Here is a 27,736-nt window from a genome sequence, read left to right as displayed (position 1 = left end):
ACCTGATAATGAGGACGAGGGGAGGGTGTGCTAATGTTTACAACCACAGGGCTGTCAATAATTTTATCGTAAAAACTGTGATTTTGTCGATACTTCAGTAGCATATGAAAAGACAAGTATACAGGGACGCAAACTAAATGACCTCTTCTCGCATTCAGGTAAAAAGACTACTTTAATTAAGCATTTGAGCACTTAATCAAGCAAGCTTGTTAGCGCTTAGCTCGTCGTAGTTATCTGATATTGATAAACAAGTAAGCGTAGCACAGCTATGTTATTTGCTAACGGTAACTGCACAAATTAACTGGACCTCAACCAACTCCTGCCAATGAACAATCAGTAATGTTATATTGAAACACAACTCATAGCGTTTCTTGTTGACCTCCAGTCTGTAACAGTTTAACAGCCACTACAACAGCTAGCTTGTAAGCTGTTTCGCTAGCTTGCAGGGGTTGAAGAAGCGACTAATTTGACCACGATAACTTTGATGGGTTTCACTCATAGCTTAATGCAACGTTACCCGGTTATAAATGTAAAATAGCCAGTTAACCAAGCTAACTCACAAAATTTGCACCTACGTACAGCACAGCTCCATTATACAGTAAGTTGTTTACTATGCAGCACCCGAAGCTGATATTTAGCCAGCTGGCACTTCGCTCACCCTACTTTACTCATACCTAACATAAAAAAGCAGAGATGTTAATATTTTCCTCTTACGTCTTTGGTTGCTGAGTCCCCTACTGTCACTTATTTAAGCTGCTGTATCTCCACTGATGTTTGCTGTGACATCACTTACCTGTAGGTTTAAAAAACTAACATCATTGTCTTTTATTGTGGCAGGTTTTTGTTAACTGTGAGACATCTGGTTGCTCTCGACTCACTGTGTTACACAGTGAATCTGAGTGGGCATTTGGAAAGAACCTTTCAGTGTGTACATTGTGCTGGTAAACAGGTGTGTATTGTAATGTAAAAAAAATATGTGGAGGTTACTCTCAGCTCTGCCAAGATATTAGTCATGCTTTGCCTTTTGCCCATATTTTACTGTATCTTTTTTCAAGCATGGCCTTTAAGATTTTCACCTAAAGAAAGAGACCTTACAGATGTTATCTTAAATAGGGCTGCATCTCATTATTGTTTATTTCATTGTTTTATGTGTTTGTTATTTTTTACATTAAAGAATTGATGGCTTCTTTAGATTAAAATGTAAGAAAATATAGAAAAATAGCCCATCACAATGTCTTAGAGCCCAAAGTCACACCTTCAAATCGCCTTTCTGTCAGACTAAAGGTCTTAAACACAAAGATCTTCAAATTACAATGATATAAAACAAAGAAAAACAGTAAATCCTTACATTTGAGAAGCTGGCACAAATGTTTATTTGTGCTTGATAAATGACGAACAATTATCAAAATAGTTGCCTATAAATTTTCTGTTTAACTGATCAGTTGACTAATTTAGTCAGCTCAGATTTCACTTTAAATTGTTATAGGCTACCATAATTGAGTTTCTGCTAGATTGCAATTAACACAGTTTGCATTTTTCTGTAGGGTGTAAGACATGGAGCACACTAATATTGTTGTACTTTCTTGTTAGAATCGAGAATTCTGCTGCTAGTATGTCATTTTCATAGAAAACCCATTGATTATTTAAGGATTTGTAAATGCTGGGGCCAGTTTCTGAATATCTTGTAACTTCAACATGTTCTTGTTCATCCATTCATCTCTTACCAGTGTCCTGATGGAGTGGGTGTTCATCATGAACCGGATGAGCTCTCAGGGTAGCTCTGCAGCGCAGCGGAGGCGGATGGCTCTGGGAGTGGTCATACTCTTGCTGGTGGATGTCATCTGGGTAGCCTCCTCTGAGCTCACCTCAGTAAGGACTTTGTCTCAGTCAGTCACTTTTCAACACCTGCTGCCACAAAGTGGGTTGCAGTATAAGATAACACAACTGTAATAAAATGAGAGGGAGGCACAAACGTAATGAGGAACTGGAGTGCCTTGTGACACTCTGGTATGTGCAGGAAATGGTGTGAACATTATATATGTGTGTTATTGCATTGTGCCCCAATGTGTGGCATAACTGTGCCTTTCTCTCTCTCTCAAGTGATTGTTAAAGTACTTAAATCCCTAATTATTAAATACCGAAACTGCAACTCCACACATTACAATATATTATATAATATGACTTTAATATTAGCAGTAAAACACTAAGTCATTTTGAGAGCTGATCTCCTTTAAGAGTGTTAAATCAGTAATGTGTTATCATGTAAGTACTAAACATTTTAGGACCTCCAGTTACTCTGTGATTTGCTGGATAATTTAAACTGTAGACCGTTTCATACCGTCAAAAATAAACATCTTAAATGGATGCCGGTTGATTTCTTGTGGCAGTGGTGGTATTATAAAATAAGGCTGGGTTTAGGTTTGGGCGATATTAGTGATGCATGGCTCGGAGTTTTTTAAAACCCCCACCAACCCAGCCCGTTAAGAAAGCCAATCCGCCCCTCCTGACCAAGAAAACATATGCATTAATCAGTGACATGAACCCAACCTGCAAATCCGCAAACCTAATATGAAAGTTTCTGGTAATGACCATTGCTAATAACAACTACTTGCTGTTGGTTATTTTGTATATCATTTCCAGTAAATATCACAATATGTGTGTTTTCTGTTTAAAAAAAAAGTACAAACATAGGAAGACAGTATGGCTCGAGCGCACAACTGATTTTCTATGTGATTTTTTTTTTTTTATATGAAGTTACAGAGGTGCATATTTAACAGATTCATTGAGGACAGGGAAGCACATGCTTTTGGTTAGGACTTGGTGTTTGGCCTACATATTTACAGAGGGAAATATTTTTACAGGACATTATGACCGCAGGGATTTAAATATGTCGGACTTCAACAGATATTCCTGGTCAAAAGCTGGATAAATGAAAGCCTGAGTACTGCAGCGCTGATGATAAAGCTGCTTCCTGTGTGAAAGAGAGGCGGAGGGAGGGTAAGAGAAGGTGTAAGTTGGATTATTGTTCTGCGTTTTTGTTAGTTATTAATAACTTAGTCAGAAGTTTAACTGATACAGAGATGCTTTAGTAAGGCCATGTATTGCAGTTCACAACTCATGCCACTAGAGCTCAGTGTCTACTGGTGGAATGGGCAGCTGAACTGAGAAACCTGGTGACTGGGAGTGGTGGGGATAACGTTACAGGACTAGAAAAAAAGAAAAACGCCTCTGCCCCTGTTTTGGAGTTTTAACTCTCTAACTTTATCTTGAGTTTATCTTTGTAACTTTATTTTGAGGTGACTTCTTCCAACTACAAAGCAGTTTATTAGCCACATGATTTTATTCAACACACCATCTCCTTTCAGCTCACTGATGTGGCGGTATCGAGTTATTGGGTCTTCCAGCAAGAAGGAAGCTTATCCCCTATCTATTCATAATAATGTACACCATAAGTATTTAAATCCAGCAAGACCTGAGCTACTCCTATCACCAGTAACTCAGCTTTTATGGGATTTTTTTTGTTTTTGTTTTTTAAAATTCCTATCATATACCATACACTGCTGTGCAATGTTTGAAAGGTACAAAGGTATGAAAAAATAGATACCACCCATGCCTAGCTGGGTTAGCAGCACAGAAGGTTGGAAGTAGCTAGAAATGTAAAACAAGAGGAAATCAGCAAACATACTGCCTCTTACAGTCAAACATGTAAAGGAGTAATTAAACAAAGATAACTACAATCATTAGCCACATGTACTAAGCCAAAAAGTACAATGATTCATTTTCAAACATGAAGTGTAGTGAAAGTATCAAGTGTCATGTTATACTTATATAATTTGTTACTCTCCTCCCATGTGTTTTCGAAGATTTGTGTTCAACTTGACAGACTTGAAATGCAAAAGAAAAATAAACAGAAGTGTCTGAGAGGGAAAACTGTCTAGCTTGCAGCACATGTTATTTAACCACTACAAGCTGTTATCCTAACAGCATCCCTCTGTTGATTCTTCCTGTAGTACATTTTCAAGCGACAGGAGTACAACAAACCCTTCTTCAGCACATTCACCAAGACCTCCATGTTTGTACTCTATTTGCTGGGGTTCCTGCTGTGGCGACCCTGGAGGCAGCAGTGCACTGGCACACTGAAACGGCGGCATTCGGCATTTGTAAGTAGTTAAAGCACAGTCAACACAGGTTGGGAGCATGTTTGCATGTTTAAAATGTTGTTGTTTTTTCTCCAAACACTTACAACCTTTTTGTTTGCATTCCACAACCTCAATCATGATGAATCACAAAGCACCCTTATATCAGGTTTGTAGGCTTTATTTTTTTAGCTGCATCTGCAGCAGAAGGAAAAAGTTGTGGAAAACCTCATGGAAATCATGGGTCATTACTTTTTTTAAGTGTCGGCCTGTCTGTCCAGACTGACCCTCTTTTGTAGTTATTATTGTTTTTGTTGGGTTAGTAAAGATCACCCCATTGCACTGCATTTAAGCTCAGTTAGAAGCTGCAGCAGAGTGTTTTTTCTTTTGCAAATTAAGCCATTTTTGTGTTGTGCACATTCCTACATGATGGCAAAGAAGATTTTTGAAAAAATGGTGAACCTTCCCCTTAAGACAAGATGATGACTGAGAATTCTTGGTTTTGGTCTGTAAGATAATGGTCTTAATTGCATCTTGTTGCAGTTTGCTGATGCTGAGGCCTACTTTGCACCCTGCACCACTGACACCACTGTCAACAACTGTTTGGTATGTTGTTAAGTCACAGAGAAAGTTATGACTCTTAACAGCAAACTATCTGATGGTGCTAGTTTGCTATCATGTGTTCAGGTAGTATTTAAAGGGTTTTTAATATTTGATCAGCTTAGACAATCAAACAGAAATACAAATTTACATTTTGCAGTTGGTTTACCTCTTACCTGTAGTGCTGTTTATCAGCGTAGATTGTTTTGGTGTGAGTTGCAGAGTGTTTGAGATATCGGCCATATAGATGTCTGTCTTCTGTCCAACATAGCAACTACATGGCACTCGGCTTGTGGTGGTCAAAGTGCCAAAAAAAAAAACGTTTGAAAAACTCAACAGCAATGTCTCTTTCCAGAAATCATGACCCAGTTACTTAAGATAATCCACAGACCTTGATGTGAACAGTTTCATGTCGGAGCTATTTTCTGTCTACCAAACTACACCTGCCAACTGTGTCACCACAGAGAAGGAAGCGTGCATCTCCTCATGGACGAGAGGCTTGTAGTATCTCACGCTTCCCTCTGTGTGGTAATGGGGTTGGCAGTGTGGTTTGGTAGAAAGAAAGTAATTCCTACATGAAACAGTTCACAACAGTGTGTGTGGAATATCTTGAGTCACTCAGCAGCTCACACCAAAACAATGTAGATTGCTAATAGCACTCATAAATGGTAAGAGGGAAAAAAGGGATTTGGGGGTGAACTGTCCTTTTGACAGCTATAATGTCTGACTTGCACTGTCACTCTTGTGCAGAGTGAACCACTCTATGTTCCGGTGAAGTTCCAGGATGTACCTGCTGAGCACTCAAATTGTTTAATTGGAGACTGTGAAACTTGTGAGTACACAGTTGATACTGTCTGTGTAATAAATAACATGAAGCATATTTATTATCTTGTTTCAACACTCAGGAGTATGTTAAATTGCTTATGTTTTGACTGATAGCATCATCAGTTGGAATCGGTTGAAATAACAATTCAACAACAGAGGGCAGCAGTGAGCTATAAAAGGAGATAAAATGTTTTTTGGAGCTAATATGAAAGAAATATAATATTTTACAAGAGAAACCTCTGTCTGACCTTTCATGTGACCCTCAGACTCAGTTATTTCTTTTCTCTATTAATTCTCTTCTCACATACTGTCATAATAAGAGTAGAATTATGAACCAAATGATTTTGTTCTCCTCTTTCTTTGCTGAATTTGGCAGAGCAGTTGAAACATCTGATGTTCTTTGTGCTTTTCTATAACTTTTTATTGATGAGTTCAGGAGAGCTCTTACTGACCTCAATTTCTTGAGCTGGCTGAAAGCCAATGTACCTCCATAGTCTAAGGCCACAGTTAATTAGGATTTCTCTATTGATATTTTTAGATATTTATGTGTTTGGTACTTGTGTGACTTGTGTTCAGCCCAGTCATGCATTGACACCTAATAAGCGTGATATTTTGTGTAATTAAATAAAATGATGCCCTTGCTGCAAATACAGATGGCATCTTAAAAATTAAAAAATTAAAAAGTATTTGGGCATTGAAATAAAAGCACATTTTTTCCCTGCCTCTTGTCAATTCAGGCTTCTTTCTTTTTGCACCTCCCAGCAGCTTCTAAAAAGCAGCGGGTGCGTTTCAGTAACATCATGGAGGTGCGTCAGCTGCCCTCTACTCAAGCCCTGGACGCCAAATTGTCCCGCATGTCCTACCCAGCTGCCAAGGACCATGAGGCCATGTTGCGCACAGTGGGCAAGCTAACCATCACTGATGTGGCCAAAATCAGCTTCTTCTTCTGCTTTGTGGTGAGACTAAGACAGCTTTTGATTTTACATTGCTGTATCAAATTATAAACAGGACGCAATCTTGATGCATTGTATCAATGTATAATTGATAACACTCACACGCTTGATCATCCTTTTGTGTTATTTGCTAGCGAGGCGGTGACAAATGTGTTTTGCTGATACTTTGAAAAAAAAGTGCTTTTGGCACATATGAATTATGTAAGTGAGCGGAAAGATGGTTTATGAGTGCCAAGACTACAAGTCATTAATCATATAGCCTTTCAAGCGATGAGCTTCTTTTAATTTGTGACTCATCCTCTCTGAGCACAATAAAGCACTTCTGGGAAACCTTAAAGCAATAAAGTATTTGACATAGGTCTTAATTTGATCACTTCGAGACTTTAAAGAGTTTGGGAAGCAGGGTCTGTGTCCACTTAGTGTTTTTCTTAGACAAAAAAAGCATTTGCAGGGCACTGGGGTAGCTCAGTTCCATTGATTAATAAAAAAGCTCTACCAGTGCTTTTTTTTTAAATGACATGCTCCATGTGGATTTTGACATTAACGTTAAGCTAAGTAGCTAACGTTACACCACTTTCTGTGTGTGTCCCGTCTGCTCCCACAAATGGACATTTTTGTCTTCATTGTTTTAGTTTCTGACTAACGCATCATACAGTATCTAAAGGAGCAACAGTGACTACACCAGCGCCTTTCTGAAAAGTTCACAGATTTTCAGTTTAGAATAACTATGAGTGGAAAAAAGTCAGAGCACTCTGAAAAAAGACCCTGGGTGCTGCACTTTTTTTCAAAGAGGCTGCATGCAACCTGAAAAAAGATGCTGGGCACTGTCTCTTCTGGTTGTCTGTTCATCCGTCTATACATCCTTCTGTTCCATTCTCATGAACAGGATATCTCAAGAGCACCTTGAGGGAATTTCTTCAAATATGGCACAAACTGTCCCCTTGGACTCTACAATGAGCTGACTAGATTAGGTGGTCAAAGGTCAAGGTCACTGTGACATTGTGCGTTGCATGGTCGTGAACGTGGTATCTCAAGAACACCTTGAGGGAATTTTCTCAAATTTGGCACAACCATCCACTTGCACTTAGTAATGATCTGATCAGAATTTGGTAATCAAAGGTCAAAGGTCAGTTTGGCCTCACAAAACATGTTTTTGGCCATAACTCCAGAATTCATACGTTAATTATGACAAAATTTCACACGTCTGATAGAATAAAATGATGACATGATGTCATTTTGTATCCAAAAGGTCAAAGGTCAACTTCACTGTGACATCATAATATTCCGCAAAAAACACTTTTCTCGCCCTTACCTAACATCATATCTGAGCAACAGAAGGGGAGACATTTGGTCAAATACTGAATTGGTGACACTAACTGACACTGACTCTTGGATGTCCACCTTGAAACTGTGCTGATTGTAGAGATCTTTTGCAACATTCTAAATTTGAGGTTATATGTTGGTATTGAATTGTTCAATGTTTCTGTTTATCACTTCTAACACAGTAGGTATGTAGTGTTTGTGACTACACTGACACAATTCTGGCAGCTTTCTGCTTTTTTAAAATTTACTGTCATAGCTATTTTGGGCATTTTATGCCATCATTACATAGTGATAAGGTATAAATGACAGTAAACAAATGAGAGAGAGATGTAACAAAGGTCTAAGGCCGGATTTGAACCGGGTACTTCCTTACTCTCACAATGAACTACTAAGGCCTCAGTGACTGGGACAGCGAGTGAAATTAAAAGTTCAGTCAGTCTGCAAAACCAGATTTTATAAAGAATGTGAGAAAGATTTTACCACAGGGTTTTTGTTCTGTAATGTGCAGAAAAGTTCACATTGCTGCTTCTGTTTCTCTTCCAGTGGTTTCTGGCTAACCTGTCCTATCAGGAAGCCCTGTCCGACACACAGGTCGCCATTGTCAACATCCTGTCATCCACCTCAGGTGACTCTTTGACTCTGTGAAATTGAGGCAAATTTGTGATATTGATGCTGATAAAATTGACTTAACTTTTGCTTCTTTCTCTTTAGGCCTGTTCACGCTCATCTTAGCAGCCATATTTCCCAGCAACAGCAGTGACCGTTTCACCTTGTCTAAACTGTTAGCTGTAGCTCTGAGGTAAGGCCTGAATGAAAGTGTTGGCAGACAGTTCAGTTGAGAAGGGCATGTTGGGAGGTTTCAGAGCTGAGCATATATCTGCATGAGTGGATGTATTGTTTTCTGTTTTTTTGTGTCTGCCTGATGTGTCTCCATGCTTTACATTTATTTTTCTGTTCCCTAAAATGCCAACCATCCTCTTCAGGGAAGTAAAAGTTGATGGTCTTGGTGACATATTATTTGATTCACAGGAGGAGCATAAAATATTATTTGTTTTACTTGCCTCTTTCGTGGCAGCTTTAGATTTTAAGAAAATCTTTCGTGAATATCCTTGGTACCAAAAAGGATAACTTCTATTTTGTTGTGCCTGATCTGTCCTCTGAACAAACCTTGATCCCAGTACATCTTATTGAACAATCACCTGATCTTAATCTTGTGGCAGCCCTGATACATATTTAATGGTTTTTCCCTAAGGCACCTATTCCAGTTTTGTTTGTCTTGAAATGTTAATAAATTAAATGTTAGTTTTAGCCAAATTGTTGCACTTATCTTATTAAGGCCTAGTCCACACGCTTTTTCTGAGTTTTGACTTTTTGTCCGCACGCAACCAACACATAAGGTCACTGAAAATGTACAGAGGTTGGCTAAGAATGTTGGTGCTATCTTTGATCGTGACCTGTGTTTTGAACCCCCGTCTTATAAAATGTTCTCCATGTACAGCCTCTTTTATCTAAAGAAGACACCAAAAAAACTTGTTCATGTTTTTATCTCAAGCAGGCTTGACTATTAAAATGCCTTGTTATCAGGCCTCTCAAATAAATCTTTAAACAAACTTCAGATGATCCAAAGTGCAACATGTCTACTCGCCAAGACTATACATTAAGAACAAATTGCTCTGGTTTAAAATCCGGCTTCATTGGCAAGATTTTGCTTTTATTTTTTTAAAATCTCGGCCGGGCTCCACCGGCTGCAAACGTAAGCGTCACGTCAGCGTAGCGTCGCGGCGTATTCATTTGGGCTCCACTAACTCCACCTAAGTTATTACATATATTGACAATACAATATACAATAAACAGTTTCAACTGTATTAAAATACATAGTTTAAACGGTAGGATCACGGATAAACATGGGTAAATGCATGAAAAAAAATCATCACATATCACCTCTGATAATGGTTTATTCATTTAAAAACACATTGTGCTCATTTAGCACACAATTTCATGTAGTTTTTATTTGCTGGAGGGTCGGTAGGGGAGCGTAGCGTGACAAAAATAGAAGAGCCGCCTAAAATAGAGAGTTGTCGCGCGACAGACGGGGGTTGTCGTGCCGCTTCCGTTGCCGGTGGAGCCGCTGTAATTGATTAACAGGGGGGCGAGCTGCTATGGGACTCGCGCTGCAGACGTGCCGCGCCGCTGATGTGCCCGGTGGAGCCTGGCCGTAAGTGGACGGACTCCTGACTATTTATCTGATAAATTGGTCAAATACATTCCCTCTACATTCTTAAAATCCTCTACCTCTTGTATGCTAATTGTCCCTCAGGGTAGAACTAAAAAGTACGGTAATGATGCATTCTCTGTCATTGGCCCTCCTCCCTGGAAAAACCTTTGAGAGATGGTCAGACTCAAATTCCGTTGAAAGCTTCAAATGAAATCTTAAAACCTATCTTTTTAGACTTGAATTTGTGTAGCTTTTTTAAATTAATTACATACACGTGTCTGTGCGAGGTTTAGTCTTTTATCTGTATTTTCTCATTTTATTATGTAAAGGACTTTGCTGTATGAACTGTGCCGTACAAATAAAGTTATTCTATTTCTACTTATTATTATTAGGGTTGTTGTTATGTCACTGTTTGTTGGTTTGGCGTGCTCTTTAACGCTTCAGTTGTGTTTTTGAGTTTTCATTTGCCCATAGATTTCTTTTTCATAATAGTATGTTTATTGAGGATAAAGGAGGGAAAAAAACCCTGCTTTCAAAAGTAAATGTGTCCATGTGGACTAGGCCTTAATTTTAGTCAAAGTGAACTGAATGAATTACTAGTTGGTCACAAGTTCAGTCATCCCTTTTGTGTAAGGCTCCAGTAATATTGTAGTTTGCCTTATTGTAGAAACTGACTAGAATGTTGATGTTGGACAGTTCAGCAAAACCCCAAATAATGTTCAATGACAATGCTTTTTCCATCCACTGCCCACGTTTTTTTTAAGTTCTTGCTTTCTAAAACATATACTGTATGTGACATCCAGGTTATGGTCAAGGTTAAAGAAAGATTGTTGTTACGGTTGATAAAGCAACATTAATTGCAGATTGGTGATGCGATGCAGACTCTGGTCTCCTAAATCAAAGTCAGATGTCCCACATGCCCATCCACCAGCCTGACCTCCACACCCTTATATTGCTAGTTAAAGGACACACTACCTCCTGCATTGACACTTTAACATTGGAACTTGACATAAATCCTAATGTGCAGAATTGTCCAATGTTGGTGTACACTCGGCTGGAATTTATGAACATTGAAAGGGTCTTAAGGCATTTTGTCATAATGATGTAGATCTCATTTCAAACTTTAAGTCTTGAAATTCTACTGATTACCCTTTTAACCATGAAAATTTGAATTATGCCGCATCTCTCCTGTTTAGCATGGGAGGTGTTACCCTTGTGAGTTTCTCCAGCATGGACAACCCTGATGAGAAAGGCGTCATAGGTAACCATGGAGACAGCGAGTATCTGTCACTCTTTCACCTTGCTTTTGTTTTGTGAAATTGTATATTAGTCCAAAGGCCCAGGCACACCAAACTGACTTCAGGGAACTAGTAGTGACAAAATCTCCCTGCTGCGTTGCTTTATGTCACCTGTGTCTCAGCGAAAAAGTTGCACATGAACACACTGCAGACCTCAACCACCGGCCAACCAGCACTTTTGTTCGGTGCTTGCATGAGAGGAAATAACACTCCACACCAGCAGATGGCATTCGTCTGTAATCAGTCTTGATGCTAATTAGCCAGTTAGCCCATTAACAACACAATCCAGTGTTGAAGGATCAGAGCATATTTACCGTGCGCTAGTGAGCAATAACACAAAATATCAGGAAACGTTTCTGCTAAAAAGCTCACTGGTTAAAAAAAAATAATCATACCTTATGTAACAAGTTTGTTCTGGTCTCACTCCCTCTTCCCTCTTGGCTCTTTGTTTACTTTCCTCACTTCCGTTTCTCCCCTCGTGCGCCGAGCTGAACTACCAATCAGAGGGATTTTGTTCACCGATTGACTCTGCAGTTGCTGACGCCAATTCAACACACTGAATTGGTGGCAAAAAAAGCCAACTAGTGCCGACGAGGGCCATTGGTGCGGGACACACCGCAGAGATGGCCCAACGTTGGCTGATGGCCGACTGTCAGCTTGGTGTATCAGGGCCTCAGTAGTGTTGAATTGATATGAGTTGAAACCTTCTCTCTTTGAAAGTGTGATTGATTTTTATATGGAGGTTCCTTGTGGTCACTGGCGGGGGCGGCGCTGTACGCAGTCTACATCGTCATGATCAAGAGACGAGTGGATCGGGAAGATAAGCTTGACATCCCCATGTTCTTTGGTAAGCAGTGCTCAGTATATTGGTTTTGACGAAAATATTTCGGTCATTAACAATATTCTGAGCAATGTCTGCACCCTATCTTTGCATTTAAACACAGAAGAGACCCCTGCACAGTATAATAGTTTTAATTCCATGAAGTTGTCCTCACTGTGGTTTATAGAAGGCACCTTTCGAGCTGTCTAAGCTGGAGATGCTGTGTGTCTCTTAGGGTTTGTGGGTCTGTTCAACCTGCTGCTGCTGTGGCCAGGCTTTCTTCTGCTCCACTACACGGGTTTTGAGGCCTTTGAGCTTCCCAGCCAGCTGGTGTGGACGTATATCCTCATTAATGGCCTCATTGGAACCGTTCTCTCAGAGTTTCTCTGGCTCTGGTGAGCACCTGACCCATTGTTTATTCAGATCACATTTCTGGCACCAAACCATCATAATTTACATTTTGTTTAAGGACATTATCAGTTGAGTAAGTTGAACAAATGACTTTGAAGAATATACAGTATTTCAGAAACACTTTAATGCTGACCTGATGATGTGGCTTTTTCTCCACAGGGGCTGCTTTCTCACATCATCTCTAATCGGGACTCTGGCATTGAGCCTCACCATCCCGCTCTCTATAATGGCAGATATTTGCATGCAGAAGGTACATTTCCTACCACAGGGACTTGACAATCAGAGTCAGGGTTTGAAGTTAGATTCAAGATAATTTTTGTTTGGCACTGGCAAGACACCAGATTGAAAAGTGTGGGTCAGAGCAGATTGCAAAGTGAAAAGTCTTGTTAATGTTACTGTTTACTTAGTATACTGTTTTTGTTATATTGCTTTACACAAAAAATAATTCACTTAAGTTAATGGGAATAAATGTTTATTAAATTTGGGGTTAAATGAGTTTTCAAATTTAAACATATGTTTAGAATTTTAACAAAAAAATCTGACAGTCATCACAGAAGTTGTAATAGCCACTCTCTGTATGTGTGTGGATAGGTACGTTTCTCGTGGCTGTTTTTTGCTGGGGCGGTCCCCGTCTTCCTCTCCTTTTTCATCGCCACGCTCTTGTGCCACTACAACAACTGGGACCCTGTCCTGGTGGGGCTGAGGAGAGTGTATGTCTTCATCTGCAGGAAACATCGCATTCAGAGGTACACACTGCTTGATTCTACAAAGGGATTACAGGTGACACAGCACAGTGTGACAGCTGTATTGGTGGTCTAAAGCTCAGAAACTGGCTAAGCAATTGATTGCATGAAACAATTTGTGCCTTAGCTAACATACATACAACCCACTGTGACAAGCCACGTAAAGTTAAGTGTTGATCATTTTCTAAGCACACAGTTTAGTTCATTTTTAGTTTGATATCTTGCCTTTCAAGGAGCCATTGGTTCCAGTATATGAAAAACTTGACCCCTGCATGGGAGAACAGTGCAACACTTTTAGTCCTTTTAGCAAGGTTACACAAGCAGCCAGGGCTGTTTGAAAACATTGTCTTTTGGTCGATTGAAGGACATTGGATTTTAGATTTTGTTGCCAAAAAGCACATTTATGAGCTAAGTTGTCAGAAAATCAAACTAAGAAGATGAGGAGTGAGCAAAACAGCACCTTTGAAAAAGTAATGCAATTCAGTTCCATCCCTGGAAGCAGCATTTGGTGCTTAGCTGGGAGCTCTATTGATCAAAACTGGCAACAAAGCTGCTGTTTGGTTTTGGTATTGATAGGGAAAAAGTTTTGAAATCCAACATAATGTGGTTGTGTGCTCTCTCTCTCTCTCTCTCTCTCTCTCTCTCTCTCTCTCTCTCTCTCTCTCTCTCAATTCAATTCAATTCAATTCAAATGGCTTTATTGGCATGAGGTAACACTGTACATATTGCCAAAGCAAGCGTTTGGAATTCAAAATAATAATAACAATAAAGGAAGACAATATTTACAATAAATTAGTTATAATCTATACTGTTGGTAATACTGTATGTATAATATGTATAACTATGATTGTGGAAGTTTGTGTGTGTGTGTGTGTGTGTGTGTGTGTGTGTGTGTGTGTGTGTGTGTGTGTTGATGTTGATACGAGAAATAAATGAATAAATAAATAATTAAGAATGAAACAATTAAAAACAATTAAAAAGAAGAAGTAAATAGTGAGTTGTGTTTCTCAGGTTCCACTGGCTGTCCTCAGGTCGTGACATGAGATGATGAATTTAGCTGCAATGTTCTCACATTTGGGTATTTCCCCAAGTAAATATGGGAGTTTCTCCATGTCTGTCATGTTTTCAAATTCAGGGTGTATTTGTATTATTTTGGGAAAGTGTTCATTTCTCAGAGCCTGGTATTTGGGGCATGAGGTGAGGAAGTGTAGTTCTGACTCGACCTCTTGTCTGTCACAGTGGGAGCAGAGTCTCTCCTCCTCTGGCAGCCAGCTCTGTCTATGCCGACCCTTCTCTATAGCTAGGCTGTGTTCACTGAGTCTGTACATAGTCAAGGCTTTTCTTAATTTAGGATCTTTTACTGTGCTCAGATAATTTGCTAATGTGAAGTTTCTTTTTAGGGTCAGATAACATTTTAATTTACTCTGTGTTTTAGTTGTTTCCTTCCAGTATGTGATATAGATTTCTTTTTGTTGGTTGATAATTTGGTTTGGTCTGATTGGCTTGGTGTTGTGGTCCCGAGGCTGTCCGGGGCATGTTAGGTTGTCTGGACAGAGCCTCAGGACCAGCTGGCTGAGGGGGCTCTTCTCTGGCTTCAGCTCTTGGCAGGTTAGGGCTTTGTGATGGTATGTCTGGGGGTCACTAGTTTTTAGGTGATTGTAAAATTTAATTGCTCTTTTTTGTATTTTCAATATGAGGGGGAATTGGCCGAGTTCTGCTCTACATGCGTTGTTTGGTGTCTTTCTCTGGACGTGCATGATGCTCTTACAGAACTCTGTGTGGAAAGATTCTATTATTGTTTTGTCCCATTTTTCAAATTCATGATTTAATTTTGGTCCCCAAATTTCACTGCCATAGAGAATTATCGGTTCTAATACAAATTGGAAAATTTTTAGCCAGATTTGAATTGGAATGTCCAGTTTAATATTTCTTCTAATTGCATAGAAAGCTCTCCTTGCTTTGTCTCTCAGATCTTTCACAGCCAAGTTGAAGCTTCCTGTGGAGCTTATGTTGAGGCCAAGGTATGTGTAGTTTTTTGCATGTTGTAATTTAGTGGTGTCCAAATAGAAATTGTGTGTGTTTTCCTGACTTCTGGACTGCTTCTGGAAGATCATAATTTTGGTTTTCTTTGGGTTAACTGTCAGGGCCCAGGTCTGACAGAATGTATGCAGGAGGTTGAGGTGCTGCTGTAGACCTTCTTTTGTTGGTGACAGCAACACCAAGTCATCTGCGTACAGGAGACCCTTAATTTCTGTGCCATTCAGGTTGAGGCCAGGTGCCGTGGATTGATCTAATTGACATGCAAATTCATTAATGTATAAATTGAAGAGGATTGGACTAAGATTGCATCCCTGCCTCACCCCACGACCTTGGGAAAAGAAGGCTGTTTGTTTGTCTCCTATTTTAACTGCACATTTACTGTTTGTGTACATAGATTTAATTACATCATATGTTTTTCCTCCAATGCCACTGTTGAGTAGTCTGTAGAAAAGGCCCTCATGCCAGATGGAATCAAAGGCCTTTGTGAAATCAACAAAACATGCGTAGGCCTTTCCTTTCTTCTTGTCTAATTCTTGCTCAATCAGGGTGTGGAGGGTATAGATGTGGTCTGTTGTGCGAAAATTTGGTAAGAATCCAATTTGGCATTTATTCAAAACATTTTGGTCATTGATAAAACTGATGAGTCTTTTATTCATAATGTTGCAAAAGGTTTTTCCCAGGTTACTATTTACACAGATCCCACGGTAATTATTAGGGTCATATTTATCTCCATTTTTATAAAGGGGTGTTATTAAACCTTTATTCCATATGTCAGGAAAAGTGCCAACTGCTAGAATTATATTAAAAAGTTTGAGTATAGCCAATTTTAATTTATGGTCAGAATATTTGATCATTTCATTTAAGATGCTGTCGACTCCACAGGCCTTTTTAGCTTTCAGGGATTGGATGCTTTCCGTCAGTTCCTGCTCTGTTATTGAAGCATCTAGAGGGTTTTGGTTGTCTTTGATTACTAATTCTAAAGTTTTCCACTTGGCGTGTGTTTTGTTTTGGTCACTGTTCTTTGTAATATTGCTGTATAATTCAGTAAAATAATTCATCCAAATGCTGCCATTTTGTATTGCCAATTGATCTTGTTGTGTTTTGTTTAGAGTGTTCCACTTCTGCCAGAACTGGTTTGACTCTAAAGATTCTTCTATTTCAGAGAGCTGGGTTCTGGTGTGTTGGTCTTTCTTTGCTCTCAGTGTGCGTTTGTATTGTTTCAAGGTGTCGTAGTAATGAAGGCGTATGTTTTGGTTATTTGGGTCTCTATGTTTTTCGTTTGATAACTTTCTTAAAGTTTTCCTTATATTTTTGCAATCATTGTCAAACCATTTGTTATTGTGTATTTGTTTTGGTTTTTGATTAGAGGTTTTCAAGTTTGATAACTTTGCCAATTTATCAAAAATTGCGTTAATTTTGCCCACAGCAGTGTTTACACCATCATTATTGTGGGGAAATATTTCAGAAAGAAATAAATCGATTGAATATTGGATTTTGGCATTTTCAAATGCCTTTTGGTAGCTCTCCATGCTGTCTGATTTCCATCTGTATGAATGTGTGGTGTTGTACAGTTCACTGGGTTTAGAGGCCTCATAGTTACTGTGTGCCCTCTTCAGATAGACCGTGATCTTGCTGTGGTCCGAGAGGGGTGTGAGTGGGTTGACTGTGAAAGCTCTGAGAGACATTGGGTCCAGATCTGTTATGGCATAGTCTACCGTACTACTGCCAAGAGCTGAACTAAAAGTGTAACGGCCCAGAGAATCTCCTCGTAACCTACCATTGACTATATACAGACCCAGCGTGCGGCAGAGCTGTAAAAGCTGGGTACCATTTGTGTTTGTAATTTTATCAAAATTGTGTCTTGGGGGGAGTTCGGGGAGAGGAAAGCAGGTTTCTCCAGGTAGGCCTAAGTGCTGATCTCCCTGGATGTTTACAGTGTCAGCTTTCTCTCCAGTTCTAGCGTTCAGGTCTCCGCAGACTAGCACGTTTCCTAAAGTTTTAAATTGGTTTATTTCCCCCTCTAGAGTGGAAAAAACATCTTCATTGTAGTAGGGGGAATCTGAGGGGGGTATGTAAATAGCACATAGGTAGACATGTTGGTCTGCACTTATTACTTCTTTGTTAATTTTCAGCCAAATATAGGATTCTGCTTTTTTGATAATTTGAATTGAATGGGTTAGTTCTGATCTATACCAAATAATCATGCCTCCTGAGTCCCTACCCTGGGTTACTGTTTGGAGTTTAATTGATGGGATAATAATCTCAATGTAACCGCAAGGACAACCAGTGGAACTGTCTTCTCTGTACCATGTCTCTTGTAAGACGGTGATATCAGAGTCTTTTACTTCTCTAATAAAATCTGGATTTCGGCTTTTTAATCCAAAAGCAGATGATCTAAGGCCTTGAATGTTCCAACATGTTATTTGAAAAGATTTCATCTTTAAATGTGTTCTGTTTTAAAAATAAGACAAACACTGAAAAAACAATAACGATAATAAAAACAAGAAATAAACAACTAAGTTAAATTAAACTAAATTAGGGATTTGGGTGGATAGTTTAGAATGTGTGATGTATGTATGTATATATGATTTTATCTTAAACATTTTACGATAAGATTCTTATTCTTTAAGATTCTGTCTCTGCTCTTCTATTATGTAGCTATGAGGTTAGAGCAGAGCAGGTGTAACATGTATTGTATCTCCCTGAGGTCACCAGTGGGGGGTGGGGGTGCCGCTCCTCTCACAACCTCAGCATAGTTCCGTCCAGTAGGCTGGGGTGCCTGTAGAGCTGGCTGTACTGCTGGATGTAGGGGGGGGGCAGGGGGTCTAGGCTGGGGGGTGCTCTGGCTGGTTTGTGGGGGCCTGTGTTGACTTGGTTGTGGGGTGTGTTGGTGATGCTGGTGATCCTGCGGGGGCTGGAGTGTCCTGGGTATCCTTGCTGGTAGTCTGGGCCGGTGGTGTCTAGGGGCTATGGCAGGTCTGGGAGGTCTAGAAGGTCTAGAAGGTCTGGGAGGTGTAGGAGGTCTGGGTGGGGTCTGTGCTGGCGGACTGTTCCTCTGGGTGGTGGTGAGGTTCCTGCTGAAGGCGACGTCCTTCAGGGTCTTGGCCAGGATGGGGACTGCTTCTCTGTACAGGTGTACATGGTCATACAGGTAGTCCGGACCTAGTATCGGGTGGTGAGCCAGGAACACATTGGGTTTCAGGGCACAGTCCCTGGAGACGCTGGCGTTCACCCTGTGTATGGTGTGGGGGTGGAAGTCTCTTCTTGGCAGGAGGGTGGAGATGATGATTTTGCTGGTTGGGAAGGTGGTGGAGGCTTTTTCAATCATTCTCCTGAGTGAGTCTGCCACTCTCTCCTGTTGGGACCTTAGGTCGTTGGTGCCTGTGTGGATGATAATATGGCTGGGTGATCCTAGCTCAGCCACGGTCAAGAGCTCCAGGGCTCTCTGGGTGTTAGGGCACCAGATCTTCTCGACTTTATGTCTCGGGAAAAGTGTCTGTTCATCTAGAAACCTTCCGTTGGAGTCCATGAGCAGGATAATTTCAGCCCTTCTGCCTCTGTGTGTCTGTGCAGTCTCAGTGGAGTGTGGAGAATCCACTGGTGCTGGGGTGGGCGCATGGCTGTGGCTGGAGGCTGGAGCTGGTTGAGTGAGGTGGGGTGAGCTCCCAGGGGTAGGGCTGTGTGGAGGCTGAGCAGGTGCAGGGCTGGTTTGGGTGGGGATGGTCTGGCTCTGAGGGGTGACTGTAGGTAGAGAGCATTGTGTTTTCAGGCTCTCCTGTAGACTGAGCAGAGTTCTGTCCCTCTCCAGCAGCTCCTCTCTCAGTGCTGCTATCTCTGCCTTACAGCTGTCTCTGTCACTTCTCAGCTGCTTCACCTCCTCACTGAGGTAGTCCAGCTGTCTGCTATGACTGGTTCTGTCCTGCTGAAACTCTCTCAACCGAGCATTGAGTATGTCCTCCAGTTCTCTCCTGAAGATGGTCAGGGTATCCTGGAAGGAGGGAGAGTTAGGCTGCTGTTGGTCCAGCTGCTCCCTGAGCTGTACCAGCTCTGTCTCCATCTGGGAGAACTGTTCCCTCATGATGTTCAGAGCCTCTGAGTGCTCCAGTAGGGGAGGGTCAGTGTCAGCGTCTGCAGGCTCTCTGTCAGACGTGGGGAGAGAAGAGGTGGAGGTTTTGCTTCCATGGGTTGGTGGGGTATTTGTAAGACCCTCCTTCTCCTTTTGAGCCCTGAGTTTCATGGCGGGGAAGTCACCCTCAAACTTTGCCAGGTGTCCTTGAACCATGGCAGTTCCATTTTTAAACAGGTTGACTGTCATGATGGTGTTGTCTGGGTCATTTTCCTCCAATACACTTATCTTCCATCCATTGCAGATACCTGTTCTCTTTACTGAGGAGTAGTGGGAGCTGATGACATTCAGCCAGGCATAAGCTTCATCAGAGTAGAAGATTAAATTACATGCCCTCCCATCTTTATACAGGTCGAGAAAGAGTGTTTCTGGTCTTTCCCGGAGAACTTGTTGTTTATACTTGCCCCTTGCAGTCTTGCTTTTTACAGCTGGGGGATATTCTATTGTCTCAGAGCAGGTAGACATGATGCCACTGATGCCACTGATGCCGTTGCTAGGCAACCGTCCAACTGTTATTTAGCTAGTGTAAGCTAGTTAGCTGTTACCTTTAATATTTCAGTTGGGATTTTATTTGTAATTTAAAGTGTTAAAACTTACTGTCAGTGTCCAGTAGTTTTCACTTAGTCTTCTTGTTTGTTTAGTTGAGTCCTCCTCTGTCTTCTTCTTTTCTTTTCTTCTAGTTGTTTTGACTGCTTAGGTTAGCAACATTGTTAGCAACATTGTATCCAACCAGCTAAATGTCTTGATCTTTGTCTCCAGGGTCCTGTTCCAGCTGTTTTTCCTCTCTTTCTCTTCTCTGGCATGTTGTGTTGACTTCTGTATTCAAGTTCTTTACTATTTTTCAGTGTTTATCTTATTTCCGAACAAAAAACAATAATATTGTTCAGGAGCTGTTCTTAAGCATGTCTGCTCAGTTCGTTACCGTAGTAACACCCTCTCTCTCTCTCTTTCTCTCTCTCTCTATCTCTCTCTCTCTCTCTTTTTCATCTCTCTCTCTCACACACACACACACACACACACACACACACACAGGACCCTGTACTTCTTTACTTGTGAGGATCCTTATTGACATAATGCATTCCCTACTTCCTTACCCTAAACTTAACCATAAACTAAAACTTATTCTAACTTGAACCTTAAAACCAAGTCTGAACCCTCAAACAGGCCTGTTAATGCCTGTCTTAAGGTAAGGACCTACCAAAATGTCCTCATTCTCAAGGTCTAAAATTCAAATTGGTTCTCACAAAGATAAACAACCAAGTATACACTCTGGGCTTGTTCGTTGTTACAAGCTGCAGGCCCAAAATACATGGTCGGCTTCCCTAAAAACTTCCAAAAACTTTGTCACTTCAAAAATGTATTTAATTTATTTAACAGACACAAACATGATTCAAACACTGTTCTAAATTAACTTCATAAAAAAATTGTGAAACATTGTTTCACAGCAGGTAATCAAAGCACAGTTTAGTGCAGTTCATCTTAAATCAAATGCTGTGTACTTCATGCATTCACATACAGTGGTACTCACAGTACAACATGACCCAGCTGTGCTGATCACCGGCACCCATCTATAATGTAGTCTGTAGTGACCGTAGACTGTATAAATAAGTTAGTGATATGACAACACACAACCATCAGGGGATGTTTTTTTTTCTGGTGGCACACCTGCGGAAGTGGAGCAGTGTGGATGAATGAAAAATTAAAACAAGAAACACTTTATTTTGGGTGGTAATGCATTACAGGACACTGTAAATGTAATAATATTATGTGAAATTCTGTTAGTAATTTGTTATATTACTTCATCACTGCTAAAACAGTGATTGTAATGCTTCTGTAACATCTTACTTTTGTAATGAGTTACCCCAACACTGCCAACACATCAACAAGGGGTGTGTTCAGTCCTTGCTCGCAGCCTCATTACAAGGTGATGGCAATGTAAAAAATATAAAGGTGATGAAGTGCACTCTCTAAACAATCATCTATCATGAATTTAATTTTCATAAAATGCTTGATTATTAATGGCCTAGTACAGTATTAGGCTATAAAAGTCAACTTGTCTCATGTAAGGCATAAGCACTAGTCACTTATCTTATCAGACCAATCACATCATTATATCCTCAACACAACAGTTATTTCCAGGTGTCTCTCTTTCCTTAGACAGGTTATTTGTCACATTGAGCCATTATTATTGGACATTCATTTTCCAATGGACTGCTCTGCTTCAATAGCATCATGGGTTTAGTAAATGTGGTTAGTATGGCCTTTGTGACGCAACAGCAAAAAGAGTGTAAACACACACACACACACACACACACACACACACACACATCTGGGACTAGGCTAGGTTAATAAACACTCAGGTCTGAGCACAAAGCAAGTTTGTAAAAAAAAGTAAAAATTCTATGAAAAGGTTTTAGTCAACTCATTTAAAAAGTTAAACCTTTTAAAGTTTTAAATAGAAAGTGAGTTGTTGTATTGTTGTGTGACCTATTAAAAATGAATTGACCTTCACTCTGACACACACTTAGTCTTTTCTTCTCTGACATTCTCACAAGGACAGTACACTCCATTTGTAGCTCGCAGCCTCGCTAAGTTAAGTCTGTAATCAGATGTACATGCTTGACTGACTATCCTCTCTGCGGCAGTTATGCTCTCCATTCTTCTGTGAATGCTGTGTAGGGATAATTATAATAATGATGGTTGTCAAGATGATGACTGTGATGATGATTGACACACCGTTCCCTCTGCCCACAGACTGCCAGAAGACAGTGAGCAGTGTGAAAGCCTTATTCCTCTACATACCGTCTCCCCCAGCGAAGGAAGCTTCTGCTCATGATCCAGCAGTCAAACACAAAGTAAATGATCACTCAGCCACATTGACCTGTGTGTGTGTGCATGTGCATGTGTTTAAGAGGACTCATTATTCAGCTGGGTTGTTTGAATCTTACCCTTTACAAAAAATATAAAAAATCTCAAGCTATTTTTCCTCTTCCAGTTTTAAAGAGGACCTATTTTACTCATTTTCAGGTTCATATTTGGATTCTGTCTTAAACACTCTGTTTTAGTGCCTGTCTCTTTAACCCCCCCCTTCTGAAAAAGCCCAGTCTGCTCTAAATGGTCAGCATTTTTGCAGACTCATCGTCTCTGCACAGCAATTGCAGCTGCAGAATGACTGTAAAGGAGAATAGTGTCACTTTCTTTCATGAAAAGTCATGAATAAAAGCTTCTAAACACAACCGGACAAGCAGGAATCTGATCCAGAATTTGGGAGAAATTAACAACATGAGCAACTACGATTACAGGTTTCCCTGATGTTAGCATGTAGCTACATGGTGCAGTGTATGTAATGTAAAGGCTTCCAGTAGCATGCTTGGAGCAGATGATCATATAAAGAAATTTGCCATGATCTGACATCAGCTCTTAGCCAAATTTAAAAAAAACTTTTAAAAACAGTATTCAGAACACTGTAGCCTGAGGTTTTTGCTCACAGAGATTACTTTTATATACATTTACCTTATTGAATCTTTGGCCATGTTTAAAATAAACATCTAACATTGTAACTCTAAATATAAAGTGCAACAACTTCTAATGGTTCTAAGTGTTATTGTGTTGTTAATTAAAATCAATGATGCTTGTTTTTGAAGCACAGTGGACACATTAAATTAAGCCCCTGCTTGACAACTTCGGTAACATTTTAAGTAACTGCAACCTCTATAGTTTGGACAATGTTGAAGCTGCACTAATATATAATTTCTAATGTTAACAAGGGATAAAATCAGTACAAAAAAAATGAAAGGGGCCACTCTTAATCACAAACTCTCAGAGAATTGTCACTGACTTCTGTCAGCCTTACAGAGTGTGTTTTCGGCTATTTTTTGTCCAGCAGCTCTACTCAGTCGTGGTTCCTGCAGGCAGCTGTTTTCAGTGAAGCCTCTCTAAAAACCCACTGTATACTACCTGCCCAGCAACGAATGCCAGAGTCAGGTATTTTTCTTAGGAGTTTGTGGAAAGGAGAGTGAATATTTAGACTAATATTTGTCTGGTGGCCAGAAACATTACTCCAAATGAATGCTAATAATGCTTCATCAAATAGTCATTAGGCAATAGTTTGCAAACAAGCACAGCAACTTCATAAGGTGATAATGTGTCACTGTTTTGTGTTCAGCTTGTTCTGCTGCCCCCAAGTGGCCAGATAGGCAGCTTTAATATTAACACTTTGTTAGATTTGCATCCCAAACACTTGGATTTTGTAATAGTTAATGAAGTTCAGGATTCCTACTATCTCCTTGATGCTCAGTTATTTCTCTTAAAACATCTGTCAAGTGTTTGTCAAACGCCCTCAGTGTTTAGACATGTTGGTGAGTAAGATGGACAGAAGACGAGCAGGACAGGAAGATCATGACGTAAATATTTTAGACCAGAGATTGGCCACCCACTTCACAAAGTCTGCATCTCAGTGAAGTCGCCTGTCTGTTCACTGTTCATTGGTTTAGTTAAGCTTTTCTCAGCTGCCTTCCAAACCGACAAAGTAATTGCCAGCAGGACAGAGAGATTTTGAACTCAGCATGTGGTTTCTAATAAGGTGTTAGTGGGGAATGAAAACAGTGCAATTTAGGACAGACTTAAGCCTGTCTGCTGGGTATGTAGTGTCTAATGGAGGAGCAAAACCAGAAGCAAGTGTATATGTGTGGACGTCAGTGTGTCCATTTTCATACAATTAAGCTTGCGACTATTACAATTATTTCATTATTGATTAACCTTTTGATTATTATTTTTGTTACATCATTAAGTGTTTAATCTTTATGGTGACACAAGATGATCAATGCCCAGCCTCCAATTGTGTATATAGCTCAGAGCTATATACACAATTGGAGGCTGGGCCCACTTTACTATGCATGAAGCCAAAAAAGCTGGATATGCAGTATGAAATTACCCACATCATCGACATCATAGTGTCCATAGAGGAGGTGCAATGGAGACTTCCGCCGGCCAAGCAGCTAACTTCCAATTCAACCCTTTGCTAACTTGGATGGGGAAAAAAATGTCAAATTGTATGGCGCTTCTAGACATTAAAAATGTTATAGTAAAACGAGTCATTTCGTGGGGGTTTTAATATAAAAAAAAAAGTATCCACTGATTACAGATCTATTTTACTATGTAAGTCTGAGGAAAAAGTCTTCTTTGGAACTACAGCATCATGTGACGGATCCGGATGTTGTAATTCAATGTTTGGCTGTTTTGTGAAATTGACTCTAAAGTCTGAGGGCTGTTCTGGGGGCTTATCTTCATAAATAGTGATTTGCCACAATATTAATGTTCTGAATGAATGAATGTTGCACACAGAACCTTTAAAATATTGGAGTGAGCTTACTAAATACCCTCCATGTGCAATCTTTTAAATGGTAAAATGCAAATTCCCAGTGTGAGTACAATGCAAAATCAGTGAAGTAGCACTACCCATACATGTCTGTACATAATTCTGTTCCTTTGACATGTTTTTTTTTTATTTGTCTCCCAAGGTGGTGAGAGTGGATTTCACTGAGCTGACAATCTGGAAGCTTTCAGAGACATTGAACTACCCCAGTGCCTCCTATTAAATCTATTTATTTTCAAGAGTGCTGAGACCACACATCCATTTCTACAAGCTCACTTCTATTTTCGCATTCCAGTCACCCCAGACTGAGATCCTGTTTTTATTTTTTGTCGATGTTTTCTGTGTAGTAAAAAGAAAACCTTACGGTTCTCAAGGTGCTGGACATTATCAGTGAATACTATAGTGTCATGTGACCAAATGAAACGGTACATATTGAACTGGATCATAACACTAACAGAGGCAGAGTAGCTGTGTGTGTTTTTCCTATTGACAGTCTCCATTTCACAGTCACGAAATTTTTTCAGGCTGAACATTCTTCTGTACTGGACATTGTTATTTTTGTCTATACGCCTTTTAAAACTGTGCTGCTATTTTGTACGTTTTTGTGTGAAGCAGACAGAGTGCATTTTCATAAATGACATATGTAAAAAGTTTGTTTTTGGTTTGGCTGCCTTTGATAGAGAAATCCTGCTTTTCCATAAATCAGCCGTATGACATACTTCATATGAGTCAATCAATATGACTGCAATGTTTTCAGGATGTGTGATGTGGTAGAATCTGAAACTAAGCACGGTGTTGAGTTGATCTTACCAGCATCTTCAGTTTGGGTAATGACAGAACCATTGAGAGTGACTTGTGCGTGCATTGTGAGATATTTTTTCACTTACTTTAGACCTCCAGATGATACTGACTCTGTCCTGATAGTATTCAACATTTTAAAGGGGCAGTTCAGCCCCAAATTAAAAATACATCTTTTTTCCCCTCGCCTGTAGTGCAGTTTATCAGTCTAGATTGTTTTGGTGTGAGTTGCTGAGTGCTGGAGAAATTTGCCGTAGAGATGTCTGCCTTCTCTTAAATATGATGGCACTAGATGACATTTGGCTAGTGGTGCTCAAAGTGCCAAAAAAATCATTTGAAAAACTGAACAGCATTGTGTCTTTCCAGAACTCATGACTCAGGATAAACCACATACCTTGTTGTGAGCAGTTTAATGTAGGAACTATTTACTTTTTACTGAACTACACCTACCAACCTTATCACCATGCAGAAGCAGAAGGAAGTGTGCATGTATCTACTGCTGGCTCACCTAACACCACTGAGCTAGCTAATGTTACAGCCCAGCCAAGAAGATTGCAATTAATATTTCCATCTCACTCTCTCATGAGCACGAGCCTCTCGTCCCTGACTGGATGCGTGTTCCCTTCTGCACGATTATACATTCGGCAGGTGTAGTTTGGTAGAAAGTAATTAGTGCCTAAGTGAAAATTCCTCACACAAGGTCTAGGTCTAAACTGATACAGGTAAGGGGAAAAGTTTAGTGTGAACTGTCCCTTTAACTTCTCTCATTAAATATTTTATTTTTAGTCCTTATTTTCGTTTGTTATGGAAACCTTTGTAGCCGGACATGAAGTAAAATGTAATCACACTACAGCTGAACAAGAATCCTTCAACATCCTTCAACAGCTTTCTTGTTTCCCTCTGTACCTCTGACAGTGCTGGATCATGAAGACAAACTGTGATAGAGACATAATATTTGTGTTTTAATATGAACATATGTTAAGCCTTCTGCTATAAGCTACAAATGCCTTGCTGCAATAACGGTCGTCTGCTCGTACTGTATGAGCAGTTTCCTTTTCCAAATGAGTGTAAATACTGTACACAGTGAAGCATTAACAGAGAATTGATGTTTTGTTTATGAAACTCAGATGACCACTACAGATTCCTGTCTGAGATCGTGTATTATTTTATATTTTATGTATCATTGTAAATCATTACTGCCAGAGGAAGTGTGTGCATCACAGCAAAATTCTCTTTTATTAGCAACTGAGATTATATCACATTGATTGGACTGTTGTATATGATCATTTATGATTTATTTACTGTGTTTGTGATTTCATGTGATGAGAAAAAAGCATTTCTTTCAGTGTGCCTCAGTGTGTGTCATGTAAACACTACAGTTGAAGGTGAAATGTCAATATTATTCCACATCCTGTTAAATGTCAGCTGTGTGTACATCTTTATGGAGTGTTTATTGCACTCAGCATTGACTGGATGTATGAAGTGGAGGAAGTAATAACCGGCCTGTGAGGGTAAAGTAACAGGTTGAGCACTTTAAGTGACAGATATAAACTTTTCTCGTTCATGTTCATTGTTGCACTTGCAGTGTTTTTGCCAATCAGTCCCTCCTGCCACAGTTGCAACTATGAAAGCTTTTCAGGAAGATTAGTTTCCCATGTTGTTTGCTTAGATTTCAAAAGAAAATTATCATTATTATTTTTTCTCATCTTTTATCAATGGTGCTTGTGAAATCATGGATATGATTTTTTTTCTTTCTCAGGTTCTTTGTCTTGTTTTTCATATCTGAGCAGTTTCTTTGTCTTTCAAGTGTCATTATTGAAAATGTTATATCTTAAAGAAGGCTCTAATAGTAACATCCCTTTTATCAACCTCAGCTCTTGAATTATCCTTTTATTTTGTAAATCTGTTTTCATACTTACACTGCACTATTAAAACATCTTTTAAAATGTCTGTGTTCAATGGCATATTTCTACAGGATCACATTTCTTTTGAAGAAACATTGCAAATGTTGGTAAGATGTGTCAGAGTAGCAGCATTTCTTCTTTGATATGATTTGCATGTATTTGCTCTCATA

At 39.8% G+C, this 27,736-nt stretch overlaps 1 protein-coding gene across 5 annotated transcripts; it reads left to right on the top strand.

Annotated features, from left to right (window-relative positions):
* On the top strand, window positions 1-27,600 carry LOC126393427 (solute carrier family 35 member F5-like). Of its 5 annotated transcripts, none has more exons than XM_050049598.1 (16): window positions 1-158; window positions 838-949; window positions 1,728-1,869; window positions 4,011-4,160; window positions 4,680-4,742; window positions 5,487-5,568; window positions 6,327-6,517; window positions 8,381-8,462; window positions 8,549-8,636; window positions 11,249-11,313; window positions 12,093-12,197; window positions 12,406-12,565; window positions 12,741-12,831; window positions 13,173-13,327; window positions 22,245-22,345; window positions 25,010-27,600. In XM_050049598.1, exons 3-15 carry the CDS (start codon window positions 1,735-1,737, stop codon window positions 22,324-22,326), a joined length of 1,449 nt encoding a protein of 482 aa, XP_049905555.1. In that variant the 5' UTR covers window positions 1-158; window positions 838-949; window positions 1,728-1,734; the 3' UTR covers window positions 22,327-22,345; window positions 25,010-27,600. The 5 variants fall into 5 exon arrangements, with proteins under 5 accessions (XP_049905555.1, XP_049905553.1, XP_049905554.1 ...); XM_050049596.1 differs by having other exon boundaries at window positions 6,324-6,517; XM_050049597.1 differs by lacking the exon at window positions 838-949 and having other exon boundaries at window positions 6,324-6,517.
* The last annotated feature ends 136 nt before the right edge of the window (window positions 27,601-27,736 follow it).

This window comes from Epinephelus moara, chromosome 7 (genome assembly GCF_006386435.1).
Source record: "Epinephelus moara isolate mb chromosome 7, YSFRI_EMoa_1.0, whole genome shotgun sequence".
In the NCBI taxonomy this organism is placed as follows: domain Eukaryota; kingdom Metazoa; phylum Chordata; class Actinopteri; order Perciformes; family Serranidae; genus Epinephelus; species Epinephelus moara.
This window is presented reverse-complemented; position numbering and strand designations above follow the sequence as displayed.

Coding starts and splice junctions, on each gene's coding strand:
- LOC126393427 (XM_050049597.1), top strand. CDS start 1,735: ATGGAGTGGGTGTTCATCATGAACCGGATGAGCTCTCAGGGTAGCTCT. Junction 12,566..12,740: donor TCAGAGTTTCTCTGGCTCTG/GTGAGCACCTGA, acceptor TTTTCTCCACAG/GGGCTGCTTTCTCACATCAT. Junction 13,328..22,244: donor AGGAAACATCGCATTCAGAG/GTACACACTGCT, acceptor CTCTGCCCACAG/ACTGCCAGAAGACAGTGAGC.